Source organism: Phycodurus eques, chromosome 5 (genome assembly GCF_024500275.1).
Source record: "Phycodurus eques isolate BA_2022a chromosome 5, UOR_Pequ_1.1, whole genome shotgun sequence".
Taxonomy (NCBI): domain Eukaryota; kingdom Metazoa; phylum Chordata; class Actinopteri; order Syngnathiformes; family Syngnathidae; genus Phycodurus; species Phycodurus eques.
The window spans coordinates 3956955-3971183 of record NC_084529.1 but is presented as its reverse complement, the minus strand read 5'-3'; the positions used below and the strand labels follow the sequence as shown (position 1 = coordinate 3971183).

At 49.2% G+C, this 14229-nt stretch overlaps 2 protein-coding genes across 2 annotated transcripts; one reads left to right on the top strand and one right to left on the bottom strand.

The window, feature by feature from the left end:
- The first annotated feature begins 179 nt into the window (after nucleotides 1-179).
- On the top strand, nucleotides 180-6011 carry LOC133402679 (hyaluronidase-5-like). The gene is made up of 6 exons (XM_061676678.1): nucleotides 180-227; nucleotides 1536-1787; nucleotides 3054-3708; nucleotides 4016-4285; nucleotides 4351-4440; nucleotides 5318-6011. The coding sequence occupies exons 3-6, from the start codon at nucleotides 3061-3063 to the stop codon at nucleotides 5741-5743; spliced, it is 1434 nt and encodes a 477-aa protein (XP_061532662.1). The 5' UTR covers nucleotides 180-227; nucleotides 1536-1787; nucleotides 3054-3060; the 3' UTR covers nucleotides 5744-6011.
- Nucleotides 6012-9114: 3103 nt separating this feature from the next.
- On the bottom strand, nucleotides 9115-14171 carry gpr37a (G protein-coupled receptor 37a). The gene is made up of 2 exons (XM_061677007.1): nucleotides 13110-14171; nucleotides 9115-11219 (listed from the first exon to the last, which is right to left on the bottom strand). Exons 1-2 carry the CDS (start codon nucleotides 13857-13859, stop codon nucleotides 10377-10379), a joined length of 1593 nt encoding a protein of 530 aa, XP_061532991.1. The 5' UTR covers nucleotides 13860-14171; the 3' UTR covers nucleotides 9115-10376.
- Nucleotides 14172-14229: the final 58 nt, after the last annotated feature.

Sequence of the window (14229 nt, the reverse complement as noted above, 5' to 3'; positions counted from 1 at the left end):
ATCTGGGCGCACACCCACTGGACAGAAAAGACGACTTACAAAGCCGTCTGACTCAGGCTCATAACAGCATAAGCAGTTTCTGAAATGAAGGGATGGATGTTTTTTTTTTTATGTTGCTGACCAATGACACGAGGTTGTGTCACAAAGCTCAACTAGTTTGAAGCGCTTAGTTAACATCCAAGTCATCAGTCGGTCGGTCGGATAGGACAGGAGAGGAGACGACAGAGGTGAGGAAGTCTATTGTGTGCACTTAAACTGTGTGGGTGGCAATTACTGACTATTGGACAATGTTTAGTTTGACCAGCAATTCGATATAATGTCGGTTTGTCTTTGATTTTAAGGTTCGAACCCAACCGAACGCTCCTTGAATTGGTTCAGATACCAAATGAAGCTGAAGAAAACGAGCGTGGTGGTGTTGATCGTGTGTCCTTGATGATTCGCTCACGTTTTCAGGCTAAAATGAGAAGGAGGAGGGGGGGGGGGAAATAAAAATCTTGCTAAAAATTCAAATGGCTTTGCGGGCTGAATTTTGAAGTTGCTTGCTTGAAAGCAAAAAGGTAGCTTTTTGTCTTTTAATCGAGGCTTCCTGAGACTTTTATTTTTATTATTATTTTTTTTTTTCCTCCCCCCCCCCCTTTTGTGTGTGTGGGTTTACTAATGGAAGACATGTCTACCAAATTCTACGTTGCTAAGTGAAACCCGTGTTGCTGAGTGAAATGTTTTTGTCAAGGTGTCACATCGATCGAGAGTTTCCTGCCAAGCGATGACAACCGACACTTTTCCGACATCCTCCAAATATGCGAGCAATTGGACAAAGTCTCTCTGTCGCCAAATGGCAAAGCAAATCTTTTTTTTTTTTTAAATAAATAAAAAATTCTCTTCTCCACTGGGACCGCCAAGCATTTACAACTAGAATATTGGTTTTTTTCCCGTTTTTTTTCTTTAACTAAAATTGGTTTGCTCTTAATACACTTAAACTTGTTGGTCAATAAGAAAATGTTCAAGTGTTTAATAATTTTATAGTATGGAAATAAAACTTATTGGTACAATTTACAACATTGAGTAAATTATATTTCATTAAACAATTAATTTTCAATGAGTAATACAATTTAAAAGTTCTAGAATTGATCACAACAGGGTGTTTGTACAATGAACAATTTTACATGCATTTTTAAAATATTTGTATACTATTTTAATCAACTAGATATGATTAAGTACAATTAAATAAAAATAATTGGCTTTTTAATGTCACTTGCCTGGTTAGTAACTAAAATTTACATTTATTTTACTTAACGATGGGTTGATTTTGAATTACATAAATGATGCAATTTACAAATGTGAGCTATTTTGAAGCTTTTTTTTTTTTTTTTGGAACAATTACGGCATTATGATAAATATTTGTTATTAAAAAGAGAATTGGCATTTTGTCATAACGTAACGCTGACTCTTTTAGTGAATGTATTCTACATAATTGCTTAATTCTAATCGATGAATTTAGTGATTTGCCAACGTTTTCCTTTCCCTCCCGATTCCAGGCGGACTTGCTGTTCCTCGGCGGCGTTGACCAAACTTGACAGTTCCGCAACATTCCTGACTCGTCCGCACCTTGTCTGTCTCGTGGCGGCTCGTCATTCCAATTTTATTTATTTATTTATTTTTTTTTTTATAAACTTCCTCCTCCTCTGAGGCGGGGAACTCGTCTCTCCTTTTGGGAACGTCGAGGACGTCCCGGCAAACGATCCAGGAGCGGTCTTCACGCAGGTGGTCCCCGGAAAACCAAACAGCAGGTTGGTGGTGCTGACGTTAACTTGGTTAACGAGTGGAGCGTTAGGAGGCTTGCGCATCCCCCAACTTGTCAGGATGGGCACGTGCTTCACAATGTGACAGTTATTTTCTGATTTAAAAAAAAAAAAAAAAAAAAAAAAAAAAAAATGACGAGACAACCAATTTTAAGATTGTAAAATTCTGACTGGGCTCTTGGGTGTTAATGATATCGATGTGTGACGAGCTAATCTGAACTTTGTATCTTGAGCTACAATAAAAATGTTGAATATATTCAACCGCTTGACGCTACGACGAATGAAACTCAACAGAGTTCATTAAAGCGTCCGACGTTGGCGCCAAAACCCGTTAGCTAATATGATCAGGCTAACGGCAATGGAAAATTCGTCAATGGGAGCATTTGAACGGGAAAACAAAATTACGATCTGGAGACGCGTGCAACGATAACGTTCGCCAATACGATAATGTTTTCACGCGGTCTACTTGGAACCCGATTTTTTTTTTTCCTTTTTTTAAAAATTCATTTTGAGTTTCATCTCTACGTGCTGAGTAATTTGCTTTGTTTTACTTTAGCAAGGCACATAAAATATCTACATCTAACCAATTTAAAACTCATTCAGGAAAAAGCAGCCAGAGGCGCAACGTATGTGAAAATACATGTTTGTCAACTCTCGATGTTCTGACATGTACGACAAAAAGTGCGGGGTAAAAAAAAAAAAAAAAAAAAAAGTGGTGCTATAACTTGTTCAACCGATCAGATACCCGAAGAAAGTCATTTGAGGAGAAGGCAAAACAATGGTGACCGGAGACAAACTCTTCTATTTAAAGTTGATAAAACAATAGAAACACTCTGAATAAATGTCCTTGGGAAAAGACTCGGTAGAGTAAACAACGCAGAGACGAAGGACCGAGCCCTGCCGCCAATGGTGCAAAAGCGCGAGTAATTGCTTGTGGACTCGGATGTGCATTTCAAGTGGATTGAGCGCCAATAATGTGGTTTTTAGTTTCTGACACACAAGTGCTAATGAGTTTTTCTTGCGGTTCAAAAATGTGTATGGAAGGCTGAAATGTAGAACAGATTTCTGTCTACAAGACAAAAAGATGAATACTAGACTTTGGTGCGTAAAAAGTTGGATGGGCTCAGTTTTCCTGTGGCCCAAACAAAACCAGTTGCACCTCATTCAGTCTGACATTGGTGCAAAAGACAAGAACCTCAAGCAACTGCAGTCATAGTCTTCCAAATGAAAGATTGGTGTCGTTTTTGTGCACAGCTTGACGATGAACCCGAATGTGGCCTGTCTGGTCATTCAGTTCTTGTTGCTGGGCGCCGGTCAGGCTTCCCCGTGGACGTCCCCGCCCGTCAAGTCCGACCACCCGTTCCTGTTCATGTGGAACGCGCCCACGGAGTTGTGCGAGAGTCGCTTCGGCCTCCCGCTCGACCTGTCGCACTTCCACCTGGTGAGCAGCACGCTCAAGTCGGCCACCGACCAGAGCATCTCCATCTTCTACAACGACCGCTTCGGGATCGTGCCGTACGTGGACGAGGACACGGGCGAGTTCGTGGACGAGGGCCTGCCCCAGCTGGTGGATCTCAAGGAGCACCGTGAGCTGGCCGAGGACGACATCGAGTTCTACATCCCCGTCGATCAGCCGGGCCTGGCCGTGCTGGACTTGGAGGAGTGGCGCCCGCAGTGGGTCCGCAACTGGGGCGGCAAAGACATCTACCGGCAGATCTCCGTCGAGAGGGTTAAGGCCAGGAACGGCAGCTTGTCCGACGACGAGGCGGAGGACCGTGCCAAGATCCTGTTCGAGCGCGCCGCCCAACGCTACTTCCTGCGCTCGCTGCGCATCGGGAAGCGGCTGAGGCCCAAACGGCTGTGGGGCTACTACCTGTACCCCGACTGTTACAACTATGACTACAACCAGGTAGGCTTCCAAAAGCGCAGAAGTTTTTGGCAAATTTCTGGTTGTCAATAAATTTTAAATTGGGTGGCAGAATGTGATTGACTACCTGTGATCTGAAAATGATTATAGAAATGTAAGGGTTTGCACCACCAGATTAATTTCACTCCAACCCGATCTTGAATTAACTGACCTGAAGCAGTGGCTGAGGAGGATGAATCAAGTGCATGTCGTAAATTGTGCGATGTCACGGTGAAACGATCTATTCCTCTTAATTCCCATGGGAAGTTTGCAACTGAGAATTCTGCAAATTTTGCAACCTTCCAACCAGGACATGGACGAGTTCACCGGCGAGTGTCCGGACATCGAGAAGGAGCGCAACGATGACCTATTGTGGCTTTGGGGCGCGTCCACCGCTCTCTACCCATCCATCTACCTGGAGGTGGCGCTGCGGGACTCGGCCCAAGCGCGACGCTTCGTGCGCCATCGCATGGTAGAAGCCGTCAGAGTTTCGACACTTGCCAACGGCTCGTACTCCGTCCCAGTCTATGCCTACATCCGTCCAGTCTACAAGGACAGCACGGATGAATACATGTCGGAGGTGAGGATGTCACAAAAATGAATGTCTGTTCCCGGTCCCATCTGATTGGTTGGTTTATTTCGCAGATGGATCTGGTCAGCACCATCGGCGAGGCGGCCGCACTCGGTGCCGCCGGCGTGGTTTCCTGGGGCGACATGAACGTCACAGACAGCGAGGTACAAAATCACGACGCTCCTCTAAATCTCAACCCGGTACTTGGACTTGCAGACTAGCGCCGACGAAAACAATTGCTGTATTAGGGTCAGAGGTTTGAGCAGGTTGCCCCCTCAGGCCACGGGTGTGGCGGTGAATTCACTTGGTGACGCTAGCACAGATTTACGACTCTTTGCAAAGCACTTAGCATACCACCAGACACAGGTTTCACCTCTTTAAGAGTCTCTGGGACACATTTCGATGTCTGCAAATACGGGTGCGGGCAGGAAAGCAATAAAAGCTCAGAGCAGCACTCTCAAGAAGGCTTTTCAACCTGTGAATTCACAAAGGGAATGACTACAAGCTAGGATCTTAATGTTGACTGGAGGACGAGGTGGTAGGTTGGGTGGTCAAGCGACTGAAGAGGTTCATGAGACTGCGGAGAAGGTGAGGTTTGGTTGCCCTGTGTTGTGCTCTGATCTCGACACACAATCTTTGTGTGGGGGGGCTTTAATATTTCAGCTAGTCGACACGATTGTCAGGACAAATTCCCTCACCACAGGATCTTAAGACCGTCTGCCATTTGTCGTCCTTGGTCTGGAAGCGGCAAAATCGGGACAAAAATAGCCCGATTATCTTTGTGGGTTACTGGGCCATTTGCAAGAAGAAAAGGAAATCGACAGTTTACTCTATAAAGTGACGCGTTCCAGAAGGAACTCGTTGACTGACAGCCTTCCCAGTTAACCTGGATATTTGACTTCTAAAGCCGTCAATGGCAGTGAATGTGTTTTTAATGTGGCTGGTGAGGGTGCTGGTGGGCTTCTTGGCTGACACAAAAGCTCGCAAGAAGAATTAAGTCAACTGGCTGTTTTACCTTTGTCGACGCAATCTTTTCCGCAGGACTCGTGTTTCGACGCTCGGCGCCACCTGGTCGATGTGATGAACCCGTACATCCTCAACGTCTCCACGGCGAGCAGGCTGTGCAGCGAGGCGCTCTGCCAGAGTCGCGGCCGCTGCGTACGCAAGCGCTGGGACGACGACGTCTTCCTCCACCTGGACCCGCGCCGCTACCGCATCGAGCGTCGCCGCGGCCCGCTAACGGTGAGCGGCGGCGGCCCGTCCCGGGACGACGTCGATTGGTTTGACCGCCATTTCGATTGCATGTGTTACGACGAGTCTCCGTGCCGCTCGGTCGAGACGTTCAACGCCGTCCAGGACGACCCCTTCCACGCCGGGAGTCGCTCGAGCGGGCGTCGCCCTTCGGTGGGCTCGTACTTCCTGCTGATGGCCGCTGCCACGAGTTTGCTCGGAGCCCTGTTGGGATGATGTCCCTCGTTTTCTGCATGGAGTCGCTCGCATATTTGCGAATTCTCGTCCTTTTGATTCTGTTGACATCGAATCACGGTCCTCTGTTGCTGTTTTACTATTTAACTTGTTTTATTAGTGCCTACTTCACATTTTACTGGCTTTTCTTGTGCCACTATTTAATTCAAAGTGTATTTCAGTCTTGGTCTGTGCGCCGTTGTATTTATTGGTCTAAAATATTACAGTGTGACTGAAAGTGCACAAATGTAATGTTAATAAAGGTTTATCTACCCAATCTTGTTTCAGTTGCCTGAAATCTCAACAAAATCGGAGTGTTTGCGAAACGTCAGTAAGTTTTTTTTATTTATTTTTTATTTTATTTTTCATTTTATAAAAGTGCTGCTGCCCGACAGTGTCGACTAGAATTTGCCTTGGATACGACGTGGCGGGCAAATTTTGTCCCGAATCCGTCCCGTCTGCCTGACTTTTGTTTTTGATCAACTTGATTTCGGCCTACACAAAAGCTTAAAACGAAAGACTCCCAAGTTTCTTGACTCACAAAGTGTTCATCGGTTGTTGAATAGAAAATGTTCAGATGTCGAAACTTCTCCATACGTGACGCGTATTTGCATATTATAAGGCTCATATCCATTTATAGCAGGTACACGAGTATATTAGGCCGACTTAAGAGGTCAAATGTAACTGAGGCAGAGTGAGATGCAAGTTATTACCTAATTTGAGCTTTAGCTTTTGTTTGTGCCGAATAACATGAAATATGAACCATGCGCAGCTCGAGAACGCAACACCACGCTACTGTTTGTGAAATAACGGAAATAACTCGTGATCTTTTGATGACGACATGGCCAACACTCCCGTTGACGTCTCTTCTAAATTAACATTGTGTCATCTGTGGAGGTTGGGAAAAGACATCTTCAGATGTAGGGAGTCAAAAAAAGGGTTGCTCAAGGTCAGATGGCAAAAAAAAACTGGTGGCTTGACGTCACGTTGGCGTCTTCAACTTGTTTTGCTACGGTCCTGCGTTGGAGGTTTTTATCCTCCAGAGGGAGCCAGCGATGAACATCTCAGCACCTGAGTCTTCATTCTTACATGGTGACTTCAAAGCGTACATCAGACCGGAAAATTGTTTTACACTTTTTTTTTGGGGGGGGGGGGGTAATTAAGAGAAAAACATTCTGTACAGCCATTAAGGTGTTGCAACAACTTGTAACTGGAGGAGAAGTTGGAAGTTGTGCCGTCGTCAGCTGAGCTGCAATGGACGTTTTCGTCCGCCAGGGAGAGCCAGAGGTGGATCTCAGCACTCAGTCTTATGTCAAACAATATATTGGACACGAAGTTTATGTTAAAAAAAAAAAGACGAAATTCTAAACAATACTCGACTCTCTCTCGCCTTTCATATTCATATATTCAGCATACATCGGGCACAACAGTCCAGCTTTTGTGCGTCAGGGAATGTGAGCTTCAACTTGGCACAATCTTTGAACCGACACCGACTGCAACAACTCTGTCAAGAGCAGCTCCTACAGTTGAATAACAAAAAGCAGCTGTGCCAAGCAAATGTGTGTAATCTGTTATGACAAAATGGAGGTTAGTGGATGGGGGGGGGGTCAGTAGAAGGGCTTAATTGTCCTCATTCTTCTTACTATTCGGGAAGCTTTTTAGGTCACCAGCTGCCCAAAGTGATGCTCTACTGTGGGAATTCACCCCCCGCCCCCCAACGACCCTCATACACACACTCCCATCAACCCCGCTTCAACGCTTAGGCCTGTACCATCGGGGCGGGGCGACACAATCAGGAATCCCAACGAGAACCGTGCCAGCAGATACACTAGCGCGCATTGTTCCTCAAAACCTTTCATGTGCTAATTGGACCGTCAAGTACATTTCTCATAGAATTATCCCAGAAAACTGTTTCACGTACCGGGGTTCAAATCCCGGCCCCGCCTGTGTGGAGTTCGCATGTTCTCCCCGTACCTGCGTGGGTTTTCTCCGGGTTCTCCCGCAACGCCAAAACGTATGTGCTAGGTTGATTGAAGACTCTAAATTGCCCGTAGGTGTGAATGGTTGTTTGTTTCTCTGTGCCCTGCGATTGGCTGGCGACCGGTTCAGGGCGTACCCCGCCTCTCGCTCGAAGAGAGCTGTGGTTGTCTCCGGCAGCCCCCCGACCCGCGTGAGGATAAGCGGTACAGAAAATGGATGGACGGATGGAACCGTTTCACGCCTCGATGCCGCACCGGAGGAGGGGCAGGTGAGCGGTCATGTGACTTGACGAGGGGCAGCTCGCTTGTCATCAATTGGGCCCGGCGCAAACAAAGATTTTTCCAATGTTAAAATATTGTTTGATCTGTTGCAGAACTCACATATGACGATACAAAATCAGGCATTTAATAGTTTTGGTAGTATTGTGTGTGTGTGGTGTGGTCCGATAATCGGGCGGCGCTACGAATCCTGAAATTTCACGGGTTCCCTTGAAAACTGCTGTGATGGGTGTGTTGTCGCTCGAACTTCAACTGGAAAATGTTTTCCTCGTTTATTCCCAACGCACATTGGGAGCGGCCGCCCTTCAGCCACGCCCCTGCCGATAATCTCAAAACAGAACACCGCGCACGTAAAGGTTCGGGATAGTCGGCTTTCCCCACACACGTTAAGAGTTTTGGTCGGAAATATTGCCGTGGAACCTCCCTAAGACCACCGCCCACCACCCTACCAGGACCTCCGTGTGCTCGGGGCGGCGTGTCAGCGTTTTGTTGTGCCGTCCCCGCCGCCCCATTGTGCGCCAATGAATGGGGCCCCGTCTAATTGCTGGAGCAGGGGCCACCAGCCTGGTCCACAAAGACACGAACACGCAGTGCCCAGGCCTGCCAAAACCACAACAATGCGGGATTAGACTGCATGAAATGATTATTATCAATTACCATAAACTAACATGCTCGCAATAGCACTTTAGCATGTGATCAGTGATGAAGCGAAGTGCACCGAGAGCAGCGTTTCCAACTCCAGCCCACGCTTGTTTGGGATATTTTGGTGCTTGTTTGCGGGCCAGAAAGAACACAATACATCAGTGTCAGAGCACTGTGGGCCCGTTCACATGGCGGCGCGCCGAGAGGACAATGGCGGCCTTGTTCTCACGCCGCCAGTTGGGCGGAGCCAAAAACGGTCCAAGTGATGGTGAGATGACGCCCCCCCCAAAAAAAAACAGCTGAGGAGATGCAGGCAGTGACTCTGCAAATTTAAGTCAGTCGTAAATGAATTCAATCCATGATGGAATAAGGCTGTAACATAATCAAATGTAACTAAAAGAAGCGCTGTGAATACTTTCCAGATCTGAAGACACAAAATAGTGTCGTTTTTTTTCTATGCAACACTTCTAGCAACCACGCAAAGCCAACTTGACGAACTTTGAAAGCACAGATGGACAAAATGCACATTTGGAACCTTTTTAATGATCATTAACATGGCTAAAAAGTGTCCCATGACCATATGGCTACATAACAAGCTAACGTACAATTGTGACACTTGTGATCGCCACTTAGAGGGAACCGCTGGCAGAACTGAAACTAAACCGAAAGACCAGAAACAAACTTCCTCTTGTGTGGACAACTTTTATCGGTGTTTACATTGGCGAGTGAGCGAGAAGCGGTGAAAGTTGACTGCACTAGTTGCAGTCACCGCGAGTGCAACTAGTGACCACAGCAACCAGTGCAAGACACGACAACATGACCCCGTGAGAGTTCTGCCTCATCACGTTTGCCTGTTCTACAAATTCAACGAAGTGTAAGTTTCCCTGTACTGCTCTCCGTGAATCCTGGATCAAGACAACAGTGAAACCTTAGCTTTTCCTGACCTGATATCTGTGGATTACGGCGCATTGCATCACTTTGGCTGAAGATAGAGTCCCTATCTTCAAAGTCGCACCCTCTCAACTGTGAAGTTGGCTGTTCTGGTCAACTCTAGATGCACTACCAGCCAGTGCCACTAGTGGCGACTGCGTCTAGCAACAACTGCGACTAGTAAAGCTAGTGGCAACGGTGGCTTGCGGCGATAGTAGACGCCAGCTGCACTAGTCTCAGTCGCTGCCAGTACGACTACTTGTGGCCATTTTGGCTAGCAACAACTGCGACTATAACAGCTTGTGGCAATGGTGGCTTGCAGCGACAGTTGACGCTAGCTACACTAGTCTCAGTCGCCGCTAGTGCAACTAGTGGGCATTGTGGCTAGTAACAACTGCGACTATCACACCTAGTGGCAATGGCGGCTTGCAGCGATAGTTGATGCTAGCCGCACTAGTTCCAGTTGCCACGACTGCAACTAGTTCCAACTGCAACTAGTGGCAACTGTGACAAGCAATTAGTACAACCGCAACAATAACAGCAAGCGGCAGCCAGTGGAAATTGTGACGAGCAACGGCCAAGACTGGCTGTTAAAAAGCGTGACTTCTGCCCGAGGTTACGACAGTGTTAGGATATTGGCTCTGGTTTCCATGGTTACAGACACAGGTCAGGGCATTCCTGCCAGGCGGCACTGTAATCAAGTACAGGAAGAGATACTTTTCCGATCCAGCGTAAACTATTTTTGACGAATTCTCTAAAAGGTAAAATTGTCTGGTCCGTCAACGTCACCAGTTAAGTTTTTGATCTCAGCAGTGGGTGCCAACTGCGGCGTAGGCGGTGGACGTCTCCCCGTCGTCGGGGGCGGCGTCACCGCGCGTTAGCTCGAGCTCTTCGTTGGCGACGCCACCGGCGTCCGCGGACGACTCGGGGTAGGGGGCGCCGAACTCCCGACAGCAGCAGCAGCAACAGTCCAGGAATGCCCGGCGGAAAGGCTCGCACAGGCACAGGACCAGCAGCGGTGCGGCGGCCGCCTTGCAGAACAGGAGCAGCTGGCTCAGCAGGTGCAGGACGTCCAGGGTCCGGGGCGGCACCCCCGCCGCCATGTAGGCCACCACCACGTTGCAGATGTTCTCGGGGATGAGGCAGAAGCCATAGAGGATGGCCAGCGCCACCACCGTGCAGTTCATCTGGCTCTCCAGGCGGATCTGCTTCTTGGTGCCGCGCGTGGGCGCCGCCGCCCGCTCGGCCCCGCGGATCTTGTGGGCGGTGGCCAGCGAGCAGAAGATGGTGAAGAGCGTGGGTAGGCAGAAGTAGCAGCCGAAGAACCACCACAGGCGGGCGCCGCCGTACGTCAGGCCCAGGACGTACAGCGTGTCCGGCAGTCGGGTGGACACGCGCACCACGCAGCGCTCGCACGCCGTCCCCGCCGCGCCGCCTCCGGGGGCGTCGGCCTCCTCTGTCACCAGCTGGCGGATGAGGAGCTCGGGCAGGGCCAACAGCAGGGCGCCCGCCCAGATGACGGCCAGCTTGGCGGCGGTGGAAGCCCAGTTGTCTGTCATCTCGTAGTACGAGCGCACGTTTGCGGCGGCACGGAAGCGGTCGATGCAGAGGGCGCACAGAGTGAACGTCGTCACCCCGAGGGACGCCACCTGGGGGCAAGCGCAAAGACACATCAGCGAAAGGACAGCGATGCCCAACAAACCGACCCACGAAAAGACATTTTTGATTTGATTTTTGTTTTGTTTTTGCAATCTTGAAAAATGAAAAAGGACAGGAAGGACCAACAACCTGCCAAAATAAAAGATGGGCATCCTGCCAAAGTAAAAGATGATGTCACTCAAAATGGGAAATGATACGAGGACGCAACACCTTTCCAAAATAAGACATGAGCAACCCGCCAAAATAAAAGATTTGATCTGAGTTTAGACACTGGAAGAGCCAACAGCCCACCATAACAAGAGATGTGGATTTGTCTAGTATTTCATAACGCTGTCATTAAACAAAATTTGATATCGCACAGGAAAGGTGAGAATACCATCCAAATAAAAGGCATTTTGGCATTTTCCTTTTCTTCGCCCAATAAAAAATAATTCCATGCGACATGGAGGAGAAACATCTCACGAAAATAGACAGATTAGACAGAGTGGTAATCCTGTGATGTCACAATTAGGTCATCTAAAATCCTTTGAAATGAAGCAAATCACACATTAAATCCACAATATGTATGTTACGATCAAATAGCGTATAACAGCAATTTGTTCGTGTTTAACTCAACTGAATGTTTTCAATAATGAGACGTTCTTTTGTTAATAAGATTACAGGATTAAAAGGTGAAGAACAGAAATGAATGAATCCAAGTGGGGGGAGGGGGGGGGGGGGGGTCACTTTGTTCTAATCTGAGCGGTCCTGCTCATTAATTGTGATCTGTGCTGTGATTGGTGAACAGCAGGTTCTTCTTCATGTCGATCGGATTAAAACATTGAAAGATGCCTTAATGCGGTCTGCCATCTTGCACTTCCTGCAGTTACTCGTTGAGCAGGAAGGACCAAAATAAAAGATCAATTCTGACAGAAAAGAGAAGGAGGGATGAGCAGACCTCCCCAATAAAAGAACGAAGGAGAATTTCTTTATGCGGGCTTTTGTTTGCTTTTGAGCAATAAAAAAAAAAAAAAAAATGAAATAAAAGACAGGAAGAACCAACACCCGCGTAAATAAAAGATGGTCTGATGTTTTATTGACATTTATTTAGTATTTTTCAATTTACTTTCTTGAAATAATTTTGCGGGCCAAAATATTGACAGCAAATTGTCTTTTATTTCAGTTTGGATTGATCCAATTTGACGTCTTTAGCTCAGCTTCTTTTACCATATAGTGCCTTTTTCTTTGTCGTTCGCGTCGCTTTTGCGCTGATTCGCTAGCTAACGAGCAATCGTAGTGATCGGTTGTCACGGTGTAGATTTGCTCTGGTGTTTCGTGGCTACGTTTAATGACCGCTTAGTTCGGGTTCGGGAGGGCTGATCGGCCTTCTCTTAATTACGCCTCGTCCTCCTTTAGCGATAACGATATTTGTCCGAATTGTCGCTTTTTCATTGCCACAGAGGCGACGACGAGAGACTTTTAGAGGAGTGGCATGCGAGCCACAGAACGCCACCCCGGGCGGCAGCCCATATCGCCCGTATCGTATAACTGCCACTGCCAACATCAGAACGATGAGGCGGACGGGTCAACCGCTCACTCGCCGTGCCGCTAACGTTCAACTAAACTTCCTGTGGACTTAACAGGGCGCCCTGTGGTATTAATGCCTTCGTGACCACGCGGCGGCTTTTACGTGACGTCAACAAGTCATCTTGAGGAGGAAGTGAAGGAGTAGGAGGAAGAGGAGCAGAAAGAAGGGGAGGGTGAGGAGTTACGAAAAGGAAGCAGAGGAAAACAATGAGGATGGAAAGAGAACGAAAGGGATGAAAAAGATGAAACTCGAGGAGAAGGAGAAAAAGCAGGATGGGGAAGAAGAGGAGAGCGCTTGTGAGGCGCTCGCTGACCTCCAGGAAGGGCACGAGCCTGCAGGCCATTTCCCCCAGCAGCCAGTCGTCGGTCAGCGCGTGGAAGAGCACCAGCGGCAGGCACAGGAAGAGCACCAGGAAGTCCCACAGCGCCATGTTGGCCAGCAGCGAGTTGGAGATGCTCCTCATGTAGTAGTTGTGGCACACCATGCACATGAGCGACACGTTGCCCAGCACGCCCGCGCACACCAACGCCAAGGCGGCCGCCAGCAGCGCGTAGGCGCCGAGCGCCCCGGCGCCCAGCGGGTAGAAAGGGTTCCTCACCGGCTTGACTTTGCTGCGCGGGGTGCCCGGCTCCAAGGGCGGCGCCTCGGTCGAGCCGGGCCCCGCGTGGTCGTCGTAGTCGTAGTCGCTGGCGTTGGCGTTGGAGGCCGACTCGAGGTCTTGCTCCTGCGCCGAGGCCCGCCAGGTGGCAGCGGCTCGGCGGCGGAGCCGCTCACCTCTCGCCCGCTCGGTGCGCCTCCTCGCCACAGCCGCCCCGTGTGGGCATTCGCTCGAGCGCCGCTCCGCATCCGCTCCTCGTCCATTCCTAACACGCACAGGGCTCGCTGGAAGCGCCGCGACCGCGGCGGCGGCTTCGGACGACGGCGAGTCCGACCCCGGCCAGAGGACATTCCGCGACGTCGCCCCGTCGAACGTGCGCCACCGTCGGCTCTGCTCATCCGCGGCGCGCGCGGCGGCCTCGGCGCACATCCACACGCACACCAGCCGGGTCAGGAGGGGCAGCATGGCGCGGTTCAGTTATGCCCGACACCCACGAGAGTCCCACGACGCGCGAGCCATGTCAACTTTGTTCCCAAAAAGTGAGCTTAAATCGACAGCCCAACTTGGCCCGCAGTCTCCAGAAAGAAGAAGTCCTCCGGGAACTCTCAGCGGGCGCAGCCGGTCAGGGGCGCTCAGAGGTCGGCGTGAAGTGACGGAGGAGCCCGGAGGAATGGCGGGGCGCAGCGTGGGAGGATCAGACGGGGTGTGGGGCAGAGGGGAGGGGGGGTCACAACTGTCAAAAGGTGCTCAGAAAGTGAACTCACTTGACGAATGACGCTTGCCATTTCAGTTGTTTTCGTTTCAAAACGAACATTTCCCACGGGAAATTGTCAAT

Bases quoted from the DNA above. Each gene is read 5' to 3' on its own strand.
- LOC133402679 (XM_061676678.1), top strand. From the start codon at position 3,061: ATGAACCCGAATGTGGCCTGTCTGGTCATTCAGTTCTTGTTGCTGGGC. The intron at 3,709-4,015 runs GTAGGCTTCCAA...CCTTCCAACCAG, and splicing joins ACAACTATGACTACAACCAG to GACATGGACGAGTTCACCGG. The intron at 4,441-5,317 runs GTACAAAATCAC...TCTTTTCCGCAG, and splicing joins TGAACGTCACAGACAGCGAG to GACTCGTGTTTCGACGCTCG.
- gpr37a (XM_061677007.1), bottom strand. From the start codon at position 13,859: ATGCTGCCCCTCCTGACCCGGCTGGTGTGCGTGTGGATGTGCGCCGAG. The intron at 11,220-13,109 runs GTCAGCGAGCGC...GCTTGCCCCCAG, and splicing joins GGCTCGTGCCCTTCCTGGAG to GTGGCGTCCCTCGGGGTGAC.